The sequence below is a fragment of the Styela clava genome, chromosome 14, assembly GCF_964204865.1.
Source record: "Styela clava chromosome 14, kaStyClav1.hap1.2, whole genome shotgun sequence".
Classification (NCBI taxonomy): domain Eukaryota; kingdom Metazoa; phylum Chordata; class Ascidiacea; order Stolidobranchia; family Styelidae; genus Styela; species Styela clava.
The window spans coordinates 14,373,232-14,390,077 of NC_135263.1; the positions used below are offsets into that span (position 1 = coordinate 14,373,232).

General features: G+C 29.8%; 4 protein-coding genes across 5 annotated transcripts; 2 read left to right on the top strand and 2 right to left on the bottom strand.

The window, feature by feature from the left end:
- The first annotated feature begins 418 nt into the window (after nucleotides 1-418).
- On the top strand, nucleotides 419-2,207 carry LOC120341150 (uncharacterized). 2 transcript variants are annotated; one of them, XM_039409594.2, is made up of 4 exons: nucleotides 419-502; nucleotides 834-956; nucleotides 1,206-1,337; nucleotides 1,546-2,207. In XM_039409594.2, exons 2-4 carry the CDS (start codon nucleotides 851-853, stop codon nucleotides 1,806-1,808), a joined length of 501 nt encoding a protein of 166 aa, XP_039265528.2. In that variant the 5' UTR covers nucleotides 419-502; nucleotides 834-850; the 3' UTR covers nucleotides 1,809-2,207. The 2 variants fall into 2 exon arrangements, with proteins under 2 accessions (XP_039265528.2, XP_077975797.1); XM_078119671.1 differs by lacking the exon at nucleotides 419-502 and having other exon boundaries at nucleotides 713-956.
- Nucleotides 2,208-3,514: 1,307 nt separating this feature from the next.
- On the bottom strand, nucleotides 3,515-5,083 carry LOC144432166 (uncharacterized). The gene is made up of 3 exons (XM_078120303.1): nucleotides 4,965-5,083; nucleotides 4,580-4,711; nucleotides 3,515-4,439 (listed from the first exon to the last, which is right to left on the bottom strand). Exons 1-3 carry the CDS (start codon nucleotides 5,068-5,070, stop codon nucleotides 3,898-3,900), a joined length of 780 nt encoding a protein of 259 aa, XP_077976429.1. The 5' UTR covers nucleotides 5,071-5,083; the 3' UTR covers nucleotides 3,515-3,897.
- Nucleotides 5,084-9,934: 4,851 nt separating this feature from the next.
- On the top strand, nucleotides 9,935-11,362 carry LOC144432132 (uncharacterized). Its single transcript, XM_078120225.1, has 3 exons — nucleotides 9,935-10,135; nucleotides 10,385-10,516; nucleotides 10,725-11,362. Exons 1-3 carry the CDS (start codon nucleotides 10,030-10,032, stop codon nucleotides 11,264-11,266), a joined length of 780 nt encoding a protein of 259 aa, XP_077976351.1. The 5' UTR covers nucleotides 9,935-10,029; the 3' UTR covers nucleotides 11,267-11,362.
- A 1,408-nt stretch (nucleotides 11,363-12,770) lies between these two features.
- LOC144432182 (uncharacterized) lies at nucleotides 12,771-14,239 on the bottom strand. Its single transcript, XM_078120343.1, has 3 exons — nucleotides 14,121-14,239; nucleotides 13,764-13,895; nucleotides 12,771-13,623 (listed from the first exon to the last, which is right to left on the bottom strand). The coding sequence occupies exons 1-3, from the start codon at nucleotides 14,224-14,226 to the stop codon at nucleotides 13,082-13,084; spliced, it is 780 nt and encodes a 259-aa protein (XP_077976469.1). The 5' UTR covers nucleotides 14,227-14,239; the 3' UTR covers nucleotides 12,771-13,081.
- Between the last annotated feature and the right edge of the window lie 2,607 nt (nucleotides 14,240-16,846).

The window sequence follows — 16,846 nt, forward strand, 5'->3', positions numbered from 1 at the left end:
TAAAATTGTGGATGAACAAGAGTATCTTTTAATGGATACAGGTATATCAATTCCTAATATTCTGAATTAATTTATTTTAAATAATAAACAATGTAACTTTGGGTATAACTATAAATTTGTATATGATAATAAAATTCGTTATAATGCATTTAAAAGGCATGATGTCATTAACTTACTAATGATAAACACTATGTTAATCACGATTGAATAAAGACAGAAAAATACTACCTAATAAAGTCTTCTTGACGTTATTAGGGAATTTTACTAAAATTCATGTCACATTTTATGTTTTTACATCTTTGTTAATCCATTGCAACCTGATTTTCACGTGAGAAGCTCAATCTAACTTTTTAATCTTGTTTTATTTTTAAACTCACTATGACGTATTAATCGTGACAATAGCAATAATTAAATCTACGGATTCTTTGAGTCTACTAGTAGTATTTATTCAAGAGGTCTTCGTTTGGGTTTACAGAAAATGCGTCACTATGACGATACCAAGGTAAATGAAATTACGATTAGTGGCTAAGAAACGTTACAAGAGTGCAAATTTACAAAGTAATATGGGGCAATTGTTGCCCGAGGCCAGAAACACAAATGTCAATCTGAAACTTTGCATCTATAAAAGCTACAAACATTTTCTTGTTACAACATAATTCGATTATTGTATTTCGAAAAAATATGTTCAGAGCGACTGAAATATCTAAGTGCTTGTACTAGCCGTAAATGATAAATTGCACAAATGGGTATTTATACAGTATTATTCCAATGCTATTTCAACCTTAAATTTGGTTAATCACAGCATCAAAATAAAATCTAGTTTATTTTTACAGAATTACTTTCTAACAAAATGAAATTATTATTCTTTGTCGTGGTCGTCGGGATTTGCGATATTGCAGCATCATTGACCCCTTTTCAGCTCAGATATAAAATCAGCAAAACACAATGTGCTCCAGGTAGGTTCAAGATTTTATTGTCTCATATCTGATATATGTTTTAGACTATATAAAGATTCCAGCACATATCCTATTCTTTAATTCCCTAAAAAAAAAATGCGTTCAAAATTACAAATAGCATTTTTATTTAATTTCATTTAATATTATCTTACAATATCACAATGTTTTTTGCTTTGCTTTAACGAATAATCAAGAGAATTCTCGGAAATAGTTATTGTTATTTATAACATATGGTATTTCTGTATACAGTTAGAGGATTTGAAAGAAAAACGATTCCTTGCTATGATTTCCGTAACAAGAAACTCGTCGATCCAAAAGATTGTGGAAACAAAGCGTACTCTCACTGTTGTATTTATAAATGTTCTTGCATAGTTAAAGGAGGTTTGTTTTATTTTTTTTGTGTTTATTAATTTTCGCTTTTTAAACAATTAAATAGTTTGCCTGGTTTTATTGTAGCCAAAACACAAGAAAATTCCTCAGTTGGTTTATCAGGACATTTTTGAAATTTTATAGGCACAACACTTGTGATACGTTTGAGTGCGATAATACTCTTTGTAACTTTTACTTATTCACTTTTATTTTTTTTTAGCCGGAACCTCACTAGGTATCATTCCAGAAGAATATAAATTATCAAAAATAGTTTCATCAAAAAAGAATGCTCAGAAACAAGCAAGACTGCTAGAAAATTGTTTACCAGACGCTTCAACAAGCGAGTCATATCTGAAAAAGATAACCAGCAAGAATCCAACAGAAAATATTGTCATCAAAAAATTAAAGTCATCAGTAGAACAGAAAAAGCATGAGAAAATGCAAAATAAAAAGACTGTCGGTAAAAAGCCGAAAACGAAGTAATAAAAAAGAATTAAACAAAAATCGTCAAAGACCAAGTGTTAATGAACCGCTTGTACCGAAGTCGTCTGCAAATAATAAGATTTCAAAGAAGACCAACAAAGGAAAATCAACAAACCAGAAACCAACTTTTTCTCACGTGAAGCCAACGAAAAAACCATGTGTTACGAAAACAACAAAACCTTCATTTTCTTTTGGATTCTTTTCTCGACTTTCTTTTATGATGGATCAATTTGGTTTTAACTCCAACGTTGTGAAAAATGATTCCTGTTCTTGATTAGCATGCAGCAGAATTTAAAATTTTTTTATAATATTAAATTATTACAACAACAATTACCCTTAAACTTATTTTCACGCTTCTCTGCATTTTTTTTTGTCTTTTGGATAAAAATATAGTGCTTTTATACTATAACCACTTTCTATTGGATATGTCGGGGTTCATCATCAATCACTGCGGGCGAGATAAAAATCAATATTCAGAAGAGAATAGTTGACCGGTCTGAATGCATGAAATTCGATGGTCAAAAAATAAGCGGAAGTTATGTGAGCCATTCTGCGGCGACAATTTTTTTCACATAATTGTCTCTTGTGGAATTCGAATCTCAATAAGCAATATTGATACGATTGCGAGTAAATGAATAGTCTGATGACTCTCCGGAAATCTTGAATATTGCTGAACAAATAGTGTTGCAGTTTCTGGTTTCGAAATAAAACCCACCGGTTCTTGCTATAATTTCAGTAGCAAGAAAATCGTTGATTTAAAAACAGAACAAAGAAAGCGTACTTTTGTAGTTGAAAACCCGCAGTTTGCATCTGCAAAGCCTTGTGTTAAAATCGGCAAAATGGACTCTCGTAGATCAGTTTGACTACCACTCTCAAGTAATTTGAAGGTTAATTACTTATGGATTTTAATCGGTAAGTATGTTGATAGGTATTTGTCTGTCTTTAAGTCTGTCTGTCTGTTAGATGCACGCGATATCTCACGAAAACGAGATTGAATCTGCTCCAGATTTTGCATGTGCATTCGTCATATCTCGGACCAGGAGTCTATTGATTTTGGGCGAAATATGTCGTATAATTAGCGAGTTATCAATTAATTAGTGATGGGACACAAGGTCACTATGGAATAAGAGCGCTGTTTTGGGGATCCCCCAACTTTCGATCGATAAGTCTTCGGTCTCTGACCGATATTTTCGTTATAGTAGTTATTGCCTCTTGCGTTTATGCTTTTGAATAAGCATTAAACACGTGATTTTCACGTTTTTTGGCGACAGTGATGGTTTCAAAAATCGGGAATCGTTGAGAATTGACTTCACATGGTACAATATAATTCTGATCAAACCTTTATTGAAACTACTTTCTATATCTTGATAACAAAATGTTTCCAAAACTGTGGTATTTAATTGGGACTGTTTCACATCTAAAATAAATTTTAGTTAATAAAAATTTGAACCTTTAGTACATTGTTTAATTGTCTAATACTAACATTTAAATTAACAAATTTAGCGGGTAAATTAGTAGTAATTCTAACAACAACTTTCTACGTTTACCACCTTATTCAATACGAAAAACACATTGAAAATCACAGAGTCTAAAATACCAAGATTAGTCTAACTACCAACAATCTATGCATTTTTTCGGGTAGCCTACAAAACATTCCCACCTTGTTTTCAAATATTCATTCAGACTCAAGCTAATAATTAAATTATTGAGTCTTATTTCCTGATTTAATATTTTAACCATACACCAGACGACGTAAAACAAAATAACCAATTTTGGAATGTTCTAAAGCTCTATTCTGAATTGTATAAACACCATGACATCTACACAGTATTGCTATTTTGATTAAAATCTAAGACAAAATATCCAATAAAAAAAGCTGGAAATGATTAAAATCACAAAAAATAATTTCTATTAATATTTATTATATTGATTGCCACAAGTGTTTATTGTTCTATAATCACGCATATGGAGAGCATTGTTGATCAATTCAAAAAACACTATTTAAAATATCAAAATAACAATTATATTTAAAATAAAAAATAAATAAAACAACAAATAATTGCGTTGTTATAATTCTGTTTCGTGCAAATCAGGCACAGGCCTCATTTTTCACAACGTTGGAGTTAAACCCAAATTTATCCATCATAAAAGAAAGTCGAGAAAAGAATCCAAAAGAAAATGAAGGTTTTGTTGTTTTCGTAACACAAGGCTTCTTTGTTGGATTTACGTGAGGAGCTGTTGGTTTCTGGTTCGTTGATATTTCTTTGCTAGGTTTCTTTGAAAACTCATTCTTTGCAGACGACTTCGGTACAAGCGGGTTATTAACAATTGGTCTTTGACGACTTTTGTTTGATTCTTTCTTGTCAAAAGCCTTCGTAGTCGTTTTTTTAGAGACTGTCCTCTTATTTTGCATTTTCTCATGCTTTTTCTGTTCTACTGATGACTTCAATTTTTTGATGACGTTATTTTTTGTTGGGTTCTTGCTAGTAATTTTTTTCGTGGATGACTCACTTGGTGAAGTGTCTGGAAAACAATTTTCGAGCAGTCGTGCTTGTTTCTGAATTTTCTTTTTTGATGAAACTATTTTTGATAATTTGTATTCTTCTGGAATGATACCTTGTGAGGTTCCGGCTAAAATATATAAAAAATACAATATAAGTGAATAAATAAACATACGAAGCCTATTATTGCACTCAAACAATAAAAGCAGACAAACTATTTCATTGTTTAACAAGCGAAAATTAATAAACACAAAGAAAAATAAAACAAACCTCCTTTAACTATGCAAGAACATTTATAGATACAACAGTGAGAGTACGCTTTGTTTCCACAATCTTTTGGATCGACGAGTTTCTTGTTACGGAAATCATAGCAAGGAATCGTTTTTCTTTCAAATCCTTTTACTGTATACAGAAATACCAAATGTTATAAATAGCAATACCTATTACAAAAAAATCTTCTGATTATTTGTTGAAACAAAGCAAGAAAGACGGTGGTATTATAAGATAATATTATATGAAATTAAATAAAAATTCTTTTTATAATTTTATACGAATTTTTAATATTTTGAATTAATACAAGAATGAAATATGTGCTGGCATCGTAATAAAATCTAAAATATATATCATATATGAGGCAATAAAATTTTGAACTTACCAGGAGCACATTGTGTTTTGCTGATTTTATATCTGAGCTGAAAAGGGGTCAGTGATGCTGCAATATCGCAAATACCGACGACCACGACAAAATGTAATAATTTCATTTTGTTAGAAAGTAATTCTGCAAAAATATAACAGGTTTTATTTTACTCTTATGATTAACCAAATTTGAGATGGAAATAGTAGTTGAAACTGTACAATATTCATTTGTATCATGACTAGAGCAAGCACTTGAATATTTCCATAACTCTGAACATACTTGTTCGAAATACATTAATCGAATCTATGTTGCAACAAGAAATTGTTTGTAGCTTTTATAGTTTCAGATTGACATTTGTGTTTATTGCCTTGAGCAACGATTGCCCTACATTACTATGTAAATTTGCATGCTTGTTACGTTTCTTAGCCACAAATCGTAATTTCATTTACTTTGGTAGCGTCACAGTGACGCATTTTCTGTAAACCTAAACAAAGTGCTCTTGAACACATACTATTAGTAGACTCAAAGAATCCGTAGACTTGAATATTGCTATCGACACGATAAATACGTCATATTGAGTTTAAAAATAGAACAAGATTAAATCGTTGGATTAAGCTTTTCATGTAAAAATCAGGCTGTAATGGATTAACAAAGATGAAATGAGTCATGAAATTTTGTAAAAGTTTCAAATAACGTCAAGGAGACTTTATTTGCTAGTATTTTTCTGTCTTTAATCAAATGTAATAAAATAAATTGTCATTAGTTAATGACATCATGCGATATAGCACGACATGGAATATCATTTAAATTAGGATTAGACGTTTGACGGTCGGGATCAAACAAAACCTAAAAATTCATTTAATTGAGCACTAGTTTCTCTGCATAATAAATCATATGAATATAAACCGCTTTATAGTTATATTAAAGTTACATTGTTTATTATTCAAAAAAAATCGATTATGGATTAGTAGATGGATTATCCTGGTTCTATGTCGTAATTTTTCTAAATTGATCCACAGTTTTTGTTTTAAAGTTGCAGTTTAACAATTATATAAAATTTAAAGATCTATTCTAACCGAGATATTAAAAATATATAGAAGTTTAAATTTTTTATATTCAGCATTTCAACCGAGTATATTTAATAAAATAATTATTGCAGAATTTGTTAGATTCTTGTAAATCAAATTCCAAAAAAATGGTTTCCCATAAACAAAATGTTTATCAGACTCAAAAGTGAATGTAATTAAAGCTTCGCAGCATTAATAAAATCTAAACTAATATTTCAGCAAAATATGAAACTTTCATTTGTGAGTTTCATTGTGAGAATACACAATATATTTATTCATACAATTAAAATATAAAACAACAATTTAAAGAAAAAATACAGAAAACTGAAAGGTGGAAATAGGCTGAATTCACTACTGTCATGAATATTAAAGTTAAACACGTATATGCATAAGCCCAACACATTCTCTGCGAAAGCTTGATAAAAATTACGCATTTTTATGACAAAGTGATCAGTATAACTACATCGTAAGTTACTTCTATTTTAAACAATTTATACCGCGGTTATTAAGCGATTAAGCGTTATGTTTCAATATATCCATAGTTTAAATAGAAAGTGAAAAAGTAATTGATTTAAAATATAATTCATCATTTGTATGATTATAATATTTATTACGTCAAGAAGTCTTACTTTTCGTGTTCGAATTTTGTTTGCAATTTGCTTCAAAAATGCGTCGGTCAAAAATCAATTTGTGGGCAATAAATCTGCTTACGATAAATGCGACAAATGTCATTCTATCACCTTGGATTAAATAAAGTAATTATATGTGTGAACTTCACATATATAATTATTGCACATGTGTAAATGTAATCGAATATGTGAATTTATATTTATCCTGAGCCATAAGTTCAACACAGTACATTTCTGCCTATTTCCGAAATTCATTTTTCTTTTTCTTTTTCCCCAACATTATTCTTTTATATTTTAATTGTATAAATATATTGTGTATTATTGGAAAGTCACAAATAAAAGTACCATGTTTTGCTATGATATTAGTTTTAAATTTTAGTGATGCTGTAAAGCTTTAATGACATTTACTTTCAGGTGTGATACACATTTATTTATGGAGAATCATAGTTAAAGCGGTATATCTTTATAAGAATATTCTTACAAAGACTAGTGCCGAATTAGTTTCATCCCGACCGTCAAACCTGTAAACCTCTTTAAAATTATTATACCTAATTGCACTAAAATGCATGATGTCAATAACTTACTAATGATAAAAAAAATATGCTAATCACAATTGAATTGAGAAAGTAAAACGCATTTAAGTAAAGTCTTCCCGGCGTTATTTGGGTATTTTACAAAAATCCTAATCTCATTCTATCTCTATGTTTCGTTAAACATAAATGTTAATCCATAACACCCCAGACATTACCATCCACTATAGCTTAATTTTTACCTAAAAAGATTAATCCAATTCAAGACAATGTAGTTATGGGGAACGTCTGTACCCAAATATGAAATAACCATTCTAAATAGTGTGATCAAGTCAAAATATTTCTGACTAATCCAACTTGCAAAAATAATCTTTCCACTTATCTACAGAGAGACTCCAAAATAGAGAACTTATAAATTTTATGATTACTTGTTAATTTTCTTATCAACCGACCTTCTGTTTTAGTAAGATTGTACCCAAAAGTTTCACGTTGTGCATGAAAGTTATGTTCTCTTTGGAACATGTTCCAAATGGCCATTTTGGCGTTGAAGACACACTTGCATACGTTGCAGCCTTGAGTTTACCAGTCGAATAATGATTGCCTTGACCAACTATTGTTTTACAATTCAAATTATGTTTGCATTTCACCAATAGTTTTAAACACAATTTGTAATTGTATTAACATCAGTTGCGTCATAATGACGTATTTTCAGTAATCACAAACACACCACATACAAATAAATATCATTAATTAATGCTCCTAAAGAAACACCACACTCGGTGGCGTCATGGTGACGTATTTTCAATAATCCCAAACAAATCACACTCAAATAAATATCATTAAATAATGCTCTCAAATAATCGACAGACTTGTCTATTGCTATTGTCGGGATTAAACGTCATAGCGAGTTTAAAAATAGATCTGAATAAATCCGATAGACTAAGTTTTTTACGTAGAAACTACGCGACAACACAGATAAAATGTGACATGAAAATACATTGCAAAACTTTTGGATTTAGTCCATCATTTTATCCTTCTTTGACAATGAATGATTGTTAGATTAACTTTAAAAAAATATTGTTGAGGTGATAATGATATGTTTAATATGTATTGCCTATTAAGGGACCTATATTTTTTCTTGTATAAAAGAATTATTTTTATAAAGTTTATTTCAATTAGGTAGCAAATCAGAAATTAAGCTTTTTTGTGATAAAAAAAAATTCTGACAAATTTATTCATATACCTAAATTTAATTATTACACAATAGCGCATGAGATCCTTTTTTTTTATAAACATATTATAACAGAAATCTACTGTGTAGAACGTATGGCTCAGGATAAATATAAATTCTCATATTCGATTACATTTACACACGTGCAATAAATATATAGGTGTATAAGTTCACACGTATAAATACAGTTTTAATCCAAGACGATAGAATGACATTTGTCGTATTTATTGTTAAACAGATTTATTGCCCACAGATTGATGACGCATTTTTGAAGCAAATTGCAAATAAAGTTCGAACACGTAAATTACGAATTTTTGACGTCATAAATATTATAATTATACAAATATTGCATTATATTTTATTAAATTATCCTTTTTTTCAGTTTTTATTAAAACCATTTATTTACTGAAAGTTATAACTGCGTCATAAATTGTTTAAAAATAGAAGTTACTCCTAATGTACTTATCACATTGTCATAAACATTCGTGGTTTTTACTAATGTGCAGGACTAATGCATCAACATGCATCAGATGTTGATGTTCAATTTTGGTTTAATATTTATGATATTGGTGATTTCAGCCTATTTCCACATTTCCTGTATTTTTTCCTAAGGTTGCTTTTTTGTATTTTAGTTGTATAGATATTTGGGATTTCTGGAAATTCAGAACAATCTTAGTTTTAGATTTTGATGATGTGGTAAAGCTTTAATGACATTCTAATATCTCGATGTAAATTCTTCATAAATTCATACATTTTAAAACTGCAACTCTAAAATATAAAATTGTGGATGAACAAGAGTATCTTTTAATGGATACAGGTATATCAATTCCTAATATTCTGAATTAATTTATTTTAAATAATAAACAATGTAACTTTGGGTATAACTATAAATTTGTATATGATAATAAAATTCGTTATAATGCATTTAAAAGGCATGATGTCATTAACTTACTAATGATAAACACTATGTTAATCACGATTGAATAAAGACAGAAAAATACTACCTAATAAAGTCTTCTTGACGTTATTAGGGAATTTTACTAAAATTCATGTCACATTTTATGTTTTTACATCTTTGTTAATCCATTGCAACCTGATTTTCACGTGAGAAGCTCAATCTAACTTTTTAATCTTGTTCTATTTTTAAACTCACTATGACGTTTTAATCGTGACAATAGCAATAATTAAATCTACGGATTCTTTGAGTCTACTAGTAGTATTTATTCAAGAGGTCTTCGTTTGGGTTTACAGAAAATGCGTCACTATGACGATACCAAGGTAAATGAAATTACGATTAGTGGCTAGGAAACGTTACAAGAGTGCAAATTTACAAAGTAATATGGGGCAATTGTTGCCCGAGGCCAGAAACACAAATGTCAATCTGAAACTTTGCATCTATAAAAGCTACAAACATTTTCTTGTTACAACATAATTCGATTATTGTATTTCGAAAAAATATGTTCAGAGCGACTGAAATATCTAAGTGCTTGTACTAGCCGTAAATGATAAATTGCACAAATGGGTATTTATAAAGTATTATTCCAATTCTATTTCAACCTTAAATTTGGTTAATCACAGCATCAAAATAAAATCTAGTTTATTTTTGCAGAATTACTTTCTAACAAAATGAAATTATTATTCTTTGTCGTGGTCGTCGGGATTTGCGATATTGCAGCATCATTGACCCCTTTTCAGCTCAGATATAAAATCAGCAAAACACAATGTGCTCCAGGTAGGTTCAAGATTTTATTGTCTCATATCTGATATATGTTTTAGACTATATAAAGATTCCAGCACATATCCTATTCTTTAATTCCCTAAAAAAAAAATGCGTTCAAAATTACAAATAGCATTTTTATTTAATTTCATTTAATATTATCTTACAATATCACAATGTTTTTTGCTTTGCTTTAACGAATAATCAAGAGAATTCTCGGAAATAGTTATTGTTATTTATAACATATGGTATTTCTGTATACAGTTAGAGGATTTGAAAGAAAAACGATTCCTTGCTATGATTTCCGTAACAAGAAACTCGTCGATCCAAAAGATTGTGGAAACAAAGCGTACTCTCACTGTTGTATTTATAAATGTTCTTGCATAGTTAAAGGAGGTTTGTTTTATTTTTTTTGTGTTTATTAATTTTCGCTTTTCAAACAATTAAATAGTTTGCCTGGTTTTATTGTAGCCAAAACACAAGAAAATTCCTCAGTTGGTTTATCAGGACATTTTTGAAATTTTATAGGCACAACACTTGTGATACGTTTGAGTGCGATAATACTCTTTGTAACTTTTACTTATTCACTTTTATTTTTTTTTAGCCGGAACCTCACTAGGTATCATTCCAGAAGAATATAAATTATCAAAAATAGTTTCATCAAAAAAGAATGTTCAGAAACAAGCAAGACTGCTAGAAAATTGTTTACCAGACGCTTCAACAAGCGAGTCATATCCGAAAAAGATAACCAGCAAGAATCCAACAGAAAATATTGTCATCAAAAAATTAAAGTCATCAGTAGAACAGAAAAAGCATGAGAAAATGCAAAATAAAAAGACTGTCGGTAAAAAGCCGAAAACGAAGTCTGTTAATAAAAAAGAATTAAACAAAAATCGTCAAAGACCAAGTGTTAATGAACCGCTTGTACCGAAGTCGTCTGCAAATAATAAGATTTCAAAGAAGACCGACAAAGGAAAATCAACAAACCAGAAACCAACTTTTTCTCACGTGAAGCCAACGAAAAAACCATGTGTTACGAAAACAACAAAACCTTCATTTTCTTTTGGATTCTTTTCTCGACTTTCTTTTATGATGGATCAATTTGGTTTTAACTCCAACGTTGTGAAAAATGATTCCTGTTCTTGATTAGCATGCAGCAGAATTTAAATTTTTTTTATAATATTAAATTATTACAACAACAATTACCCTTAAACTTATTTTCACGCTTCTCTGCATTTTTTTTGTCTTTTGGATAAAAATATAGTGCTTTTATACTATAACCACTTTCTATTGGATATGTCGGGGTTCATCATCAATCACTGCGGGCTAGATAAAAATCAATATTCAGAAGAGAATAGTTGACCGGTCTGAATGCATGAAATTCGATGGTCAAAAAATAAGCGGAAGTTATGTGAGCCATTCTGCGGCGACAATTTTTTTCACATAATTGTCTCTTGTGGAATTCGAATCTCAATAAGCAATATTGATACGATTGCGAGTAAATGAATAGTCTGATGACTCTCCGGAAATCTTGAATATAGCTGAACAAATAGTGTTGCAGTTTCTGGTTTCGAAATAAAACCCACCGGTTCTTGCTATAATTTCAGAAGCAAGAAAATCGTTGATTTAAAAACAGAACAAAGAAAGCGTACTTTTGTAGTTGAAAACCCGCAGTTTGCATCTGCAAAGCCTTGTGTTAAAATCGGCAAAATGGACTCTCGTAGATCAGTTTGATTACCACTCTCAAGTAATTTGAAGGATAATTACTTATGGATTTTAATCGGTAAGTATGTTGATAGGTATTTGTCTGTCTTTAAGTCTGTCTGTCTGTTAGATGCACGCGATATCTCACGAAAACGAGATTGAATCTGCTCCAGATTTTGCATGTGCATTCGTCATATCTCGGACCAAGAGTCTATTGATTTTGGGCGAAATATGTCGTATAATTAGCGAGTTATTAATTAATTAGTGATGGGACACAAGGTCACTATGGAATAAGAGCGCTGTTTTGGGGATCCCCCAACTTTCGATCGATAAGTCTTCGGTCTCTGACCGATATTTTCGTTATAGTAGTTATTGCCTCTTGCGTTTATGCTTTTGAATAAGCATTAAACACGTGATTTTCACGTTCTTTTGGCGACAGTGATGGTTTCAAAAATCGGGAATCGTTGAGAATTGACTTCACATTGTACAATATAATTCTGATCAAACCATTATTGAAACTACTTTCTATATCTTGATAACAAAATGTTTCCAAAACTGTGGTATTTAATTGGGACTGTTTCATATCTGAAATAAATTTTAGTTAATAAAAATTTGAACCTTTAGTTCATTGTTTAATTGTCTAATACTAACATTTAAATTAACAAATTTAGCGGGTAAATTAGTAGTAATTCTAACAACAACTTTCTACGTTTACCACCTTATTCAATACGAAAAACACATTGAAAATCACAGAGTCTAAAATACCAAGATTAGTCTAACTACCAACAATCTATGCATTTTTTCGGGTAGCCTACAAAACATTCCCACCTTGATTTCAAATATTCATTCAGACTCAGGCTAATAATTAAATTATTGAGTCTTATTTCCTGATTTAATATTTTAACCATACACCAGACAACGTAAAACAAAATAACCAATTTTGGAATGTTCTAAAGCTCTATTCTGAATTGTATAAACACCATGACATCTACACAGTATTGCTATTTTGATTAAAATCTAAGACAAAATATCCAATAAAAAAAGCTGGAAATGATTAAAATCACAAAAAATAATTTCTATTAATATTTATTATATTGATTGCCGCAAGTGTTTATTGTTCTATAATCACGCATATGGAGAGCATTGTTGATCAATTCAAAAAACACTATTTAAAATATCAAAATAACAATTATATTTAAAATAAAAAATAAATAAAACAACAAATAATTGCGTCGTTATAATTCTGTTTCGTGCAAATCAGGCACAGGCCTCATTTTTCACAACGTTGGAGTTAAACCCAAATTTATCCATCATAAAAGAAAGTCGAGAAAAGAATCCAAAAGAAAATGAAGGTTTTGTTGTTTTCGTAACACAAGGCTTCTCTGTTGGATTTACGTGAGGAGCTGTTGGTTTCTGGTTCGTTGATATTTCTTTGCTAGGTTTCTTTGAAAACTCATTCTTTGCAGACGACTTCGGTACAAGCGGGTTATTAACAATTGGTCTTTGACGACTTTTGTTTGATTCTTTCTTGTCAAAAGACTTCGTAGTCGTTTTTTTAGAGACTGTCCTCTTATTTTGCATTTTTTCATGCTTTTTCTGTTCTACTGATGACTTCAATTTTTTGATGACGTTATTTTTTGTTGGGTTCTTGCTAGTAATTTTTTTCGTGGATGACTCACTTGGCGAAGTGTCTGGAAAACAATTTTCGAGCAGTCGTGCTTGTTTCTGAATTTTCTTTTTCGATGAAACTATTTTTGATAATTTGTATTCTTCTGGAATGATACCTTGTGAGGTTCCGGCTAAAATATTTAAAAAATACAATATAAGTGAATAAATAAACATACGAAGCCTATTATTGCACTCAAACAATAAAAGCAGACAAACTATTTCATTGTTTAACAAGCGAAAATTAATAAACACAAAGAAAAATAAAACAAACCTCCTTTAACTATGCAAGAACATTTATAGATACAACAGTGAGAGTACGCTTTGTTTCCACAATCTTTTGGATCGACGAGTTTCTTGTTACGGAAATCATAGCAAGGAATCGTTTTTCTTTCAAATCCTTTTACTGTATACAGAAATACCAAATGTTATAAATAGCAATACCTATTACAAAAAAATCTTCTGATTATTTGTTGAAACAAAGCAAGAAAGACGAAGGTATTATAAGATAATATTATATGAAATTGAATAAAAATGCTTTTTATAATTTATATACGAATAATACACGAATTTTTAATATTTTGAATTGATACGAGAATGAAATATGTGCTGGCATCGTTATTGAACTTACCTGGAGCACATTGTGTTTTGCTGATTTTATATCTGAGCTGAAAAGGGGTGAGTGATGCAGCAATATTGCAAATCCCAATGACAACGACAAAAAGTAATAATTTCATTTTGTTAGGAAGTAATTCTGCAAAAATATACCAGATTTTATTTTACTCTTATGATTAACCAACTTTGAGATGGGAATAGTAGTTGAAACTGTACAATATTCATTTGTATCATGACTAGAGCAAGCACTTGAATATTTCAGTAGCTCTGAACATACTTGTTCGAAATACAATAATCGAATCTATGTTGCAACAAGAAATTGTTTGTAGCTTTTATAGTTTCAGATTGACATTTGTGTTTATTGCCTTGAGCAACGATTGCCCTACATTACTATGTAAATTTGCATGCTTGTTACGTTTCTTAGCCACAAATCGTAATTTCATTTACTTTGGTAGCGTCACAGTGACGCATTTTCTGTAAACCTAAACAAAGTGCTCTTGAACACATACTATTAGTAGACTCAAAGAATCCGTAGACTTGAATATTGCTATCGCCACGATAAATACGTCATATTGAGTTTAAAAATAGAACAAGATTAAATCGTTGGATTAAGCTTTTCATGTAAAAATCAGGCTGTAATGGATTAACAAAGATGAAATGAGTCATGAAATTTTGTAAAAGTTTCAAATAACGTCAAGGAGACTTTATTTGCTAGTATTTTTCTGTCTTTAATCAAATGTAATAAAATAAATTGTCATTAGTTAATGACATCATGCGATATAGCACGACATGGAATATCATTTAAATTAGGATTAGACGTTTGACGGTCGGGATCAAACAAAACCTAAAAATTCATTTAATTGAGCACTAGTTTCTCTGCACAATAAATCATATGAATATAAACCGCTTTATAGTTATATTAAAGTTACATTGTTTATTATTCAAAAAAAATCGATTATGGATTAGTAGATGGATTATCCTGGTTCTATGTCGTAATTTTTTTAAATTGATCCACAGTTTTTGTTATAAAGTTGCAGTTTAACAATTATATAAAATTTAAAGATCTATTCTAACCGAGATATTAAAAATATATAGAAGTTTAAATTTTTTATATTCAGCATTTCAACCGAGTATATTTAATAAAATAATTATTGCAGAATTTGTTAGATTCTTGTAAATCAAATTCCAAAAAAATGGTTTCCCATAAACAAAATGTTTATCAGACTCAAAAGTGAATGTAATTAAAGCTTCGCAGCATTAATAAAATCTAAACTAATATTTTAGCAAAATATGAAACTTTCATTTGTGAGTTTCATTGTGAGAATACACAATATATTTATTCATACAATTAAAATATAAAACAACAATTTAAAGAAAAAATACAGAAAACGGAAAGGTGGAAATAGGCTGAATTCACTACTGTCATGAATATTAAAGTTAAACACGTATATGCATAAGCCCAACACATTCTCTGCGAAAGCTTGATAAAAATTACGCATTTTTATGACAAAGTGATCAGTATAACTACATCGTAAGTTACTTCTATTTTAAACAATTTATACCGCGGTTATTAAGCGATTAAACGTTATGTTTCAATATATCCATAGTTTAAATAGAAAATGAAAAAGTAATTGATTTAAAATATAATTCATCATTTGTATGATTATAATATTTATTACGTCAAGAAGTCTTACTTTTCGTGTTCGAATTTTGTTTGCAATTTGCTTCAAAAATGCGTCGGTCAAAAATCAATTTGTGGGCAATAAATCTGCTTACGATAAATGCGACAAATGTCATTCTATCACCTTGGATTAAATAAAGTATTTATACGTGTGAACTTCACATATATAATTATTGAACATGTGTAAATGTAATCGAATATGTGAATTTATATTTATCCTGAGCCATAAGTTCAACAGAGTACATTTCTGCCTATTTCCGAAATTCATTTTTCTTTTTCTTTTTCCCTAACATTATTCTTTTATATTTTAATTGTATAAATATATTGTGTATTATTGGAAAGTCACAAATAAAAGTACCATGTTTTGCTATGATATTAGTTTTAAATTTTAGTGATGCTGTAAAGCTTTAATGACATTTACTTTCAGGTGTGATACACATTTATTTATGGAGAATCATAGTTAAAGCGGTATATCTTTATAAGAATATTCTTACAAAGACTAGTGCCGAATTAGTTTCATCCCGACCGTCAAACCTGTAAACCTCTTTAAAATTATTATACCTCATTGCACTAAAATGCATGATGTCAATAACTTACTAATGATAAAAAAATATGCTAATCACAATTGAATTGAGAAAGTAAAACGCATTTAAGTAAAGTCTTCCCGGCGTTATTTGGGTATTTTACAAAAATCCCAATCTCATTCTATCTCTATGTTTCGTTAAACATAAATGTTAATCCATAACACCCCAGACATTACCATCCACTATAGCTTAATTTTTACCTAAAAAGATTAATCCAATTCAAGACAATGTAGTTATGGGGAACGTCTGTACCCAAATATGAAATAACCATTCTAAATAGTGTGATCAAGTCAAAATATTTCTGACTAATCGAACTTGCAAAAATAATCTTTCCACTTATCTACAGAGAGACTCCAAAATAGAGAACTTATAAATTTTATGATTACTTGTTAATTTTCTTATCAACCGACCTTCTGTTTTAGTAAGATTGTACCCAAAAGTTTCACGTTGTGCATGAAAGTTATGTTCTCTTTGGAA

Bases quoted from the DNA above. Each gene is read 5' to 3' on its own strand.
- LOC120341150 (XM_039409594.2), top strand. From the start codon at position 851: ATGAAATTATTATTCTTTGTCGTGGTCGTCGGGATTTGCGATATTGCA. The intron at 957-1,205 runs GTAGGTTCAAGA...TTCTGTATACAG, and splicing joins CAAAACACAATGTGCTCCAG to TTAGAGGATTTGAAAGAAAA. The intron at 1,338-1,545 runs GTTTGTTTTATT...ATTTTTTTTTAG, and splicing joins TTCTTGCATAGTTAAAGGAG to CCGGAACCTCACTAGGTATC.
- LOC144432132 (XM_078120225.1), top strand. From the start codon at position 10,030: ATGAAATTATTATTCTTTGTCGTGGTCGTCGGGATTTGCGATATTGCA. The intron at 10,136-10,384 runs GTAGGTTCAAGA...TTCTGTATACAG, and splicing joins CAAAACACAATGTGCTCCAG to TTAGAGGATTTGAAAGAAAA. The intron at 10,517-10,724 runs GTTTGTTTTATT...ATTTTTTTTTAG, and splicing joins TTCTTGCATAGTTAAAGGAG to CCGGAACCTCACTAGGTATC.
- LOC144432166 (XM_078120303.1), bottom strand. From the start codon at position 5,070: ATGAAATTATTACATTTTGTCGTGGTCGTCGGTATTTGCGATATTGCA. The intron at 4,712-4,964 runs GTAAGTTCAAAA...TTCTGTATACAG, and splicing joins CAAAACACAATGTGCTCCTG to TAAAAGGATTTGAAAGAAAA. The intron at 4,440-4,579 runs GTTTGTTTTATT...TATATATTTTAG, and splicing joins TTCTTGCATAGTTAAAGGAG to CCGGAACCTCACAAGGTATC.
- LOC144432182 (XM_078120343.1), bottom strand. From the start codon at position 14,226: ATGAAATTATTACTTTTTGTCGTTGTCATTGGGATTTGCAATATTGCT. The intron at 13,896-14,120 runs GTAAGTTCAATA...TTCTGTATACAG, and splicing joins CAAAACACAATGTGCTCCAG to TAAAAGGATTTGAAAGAAAA. The intron at 13,624-13,763 runs GTTTGTTTTATT...TAAATATTTTAG, and splicing joins TTCTTGCATAGTTAAAGGAG to CCGGAACCTCACAAGGTATC.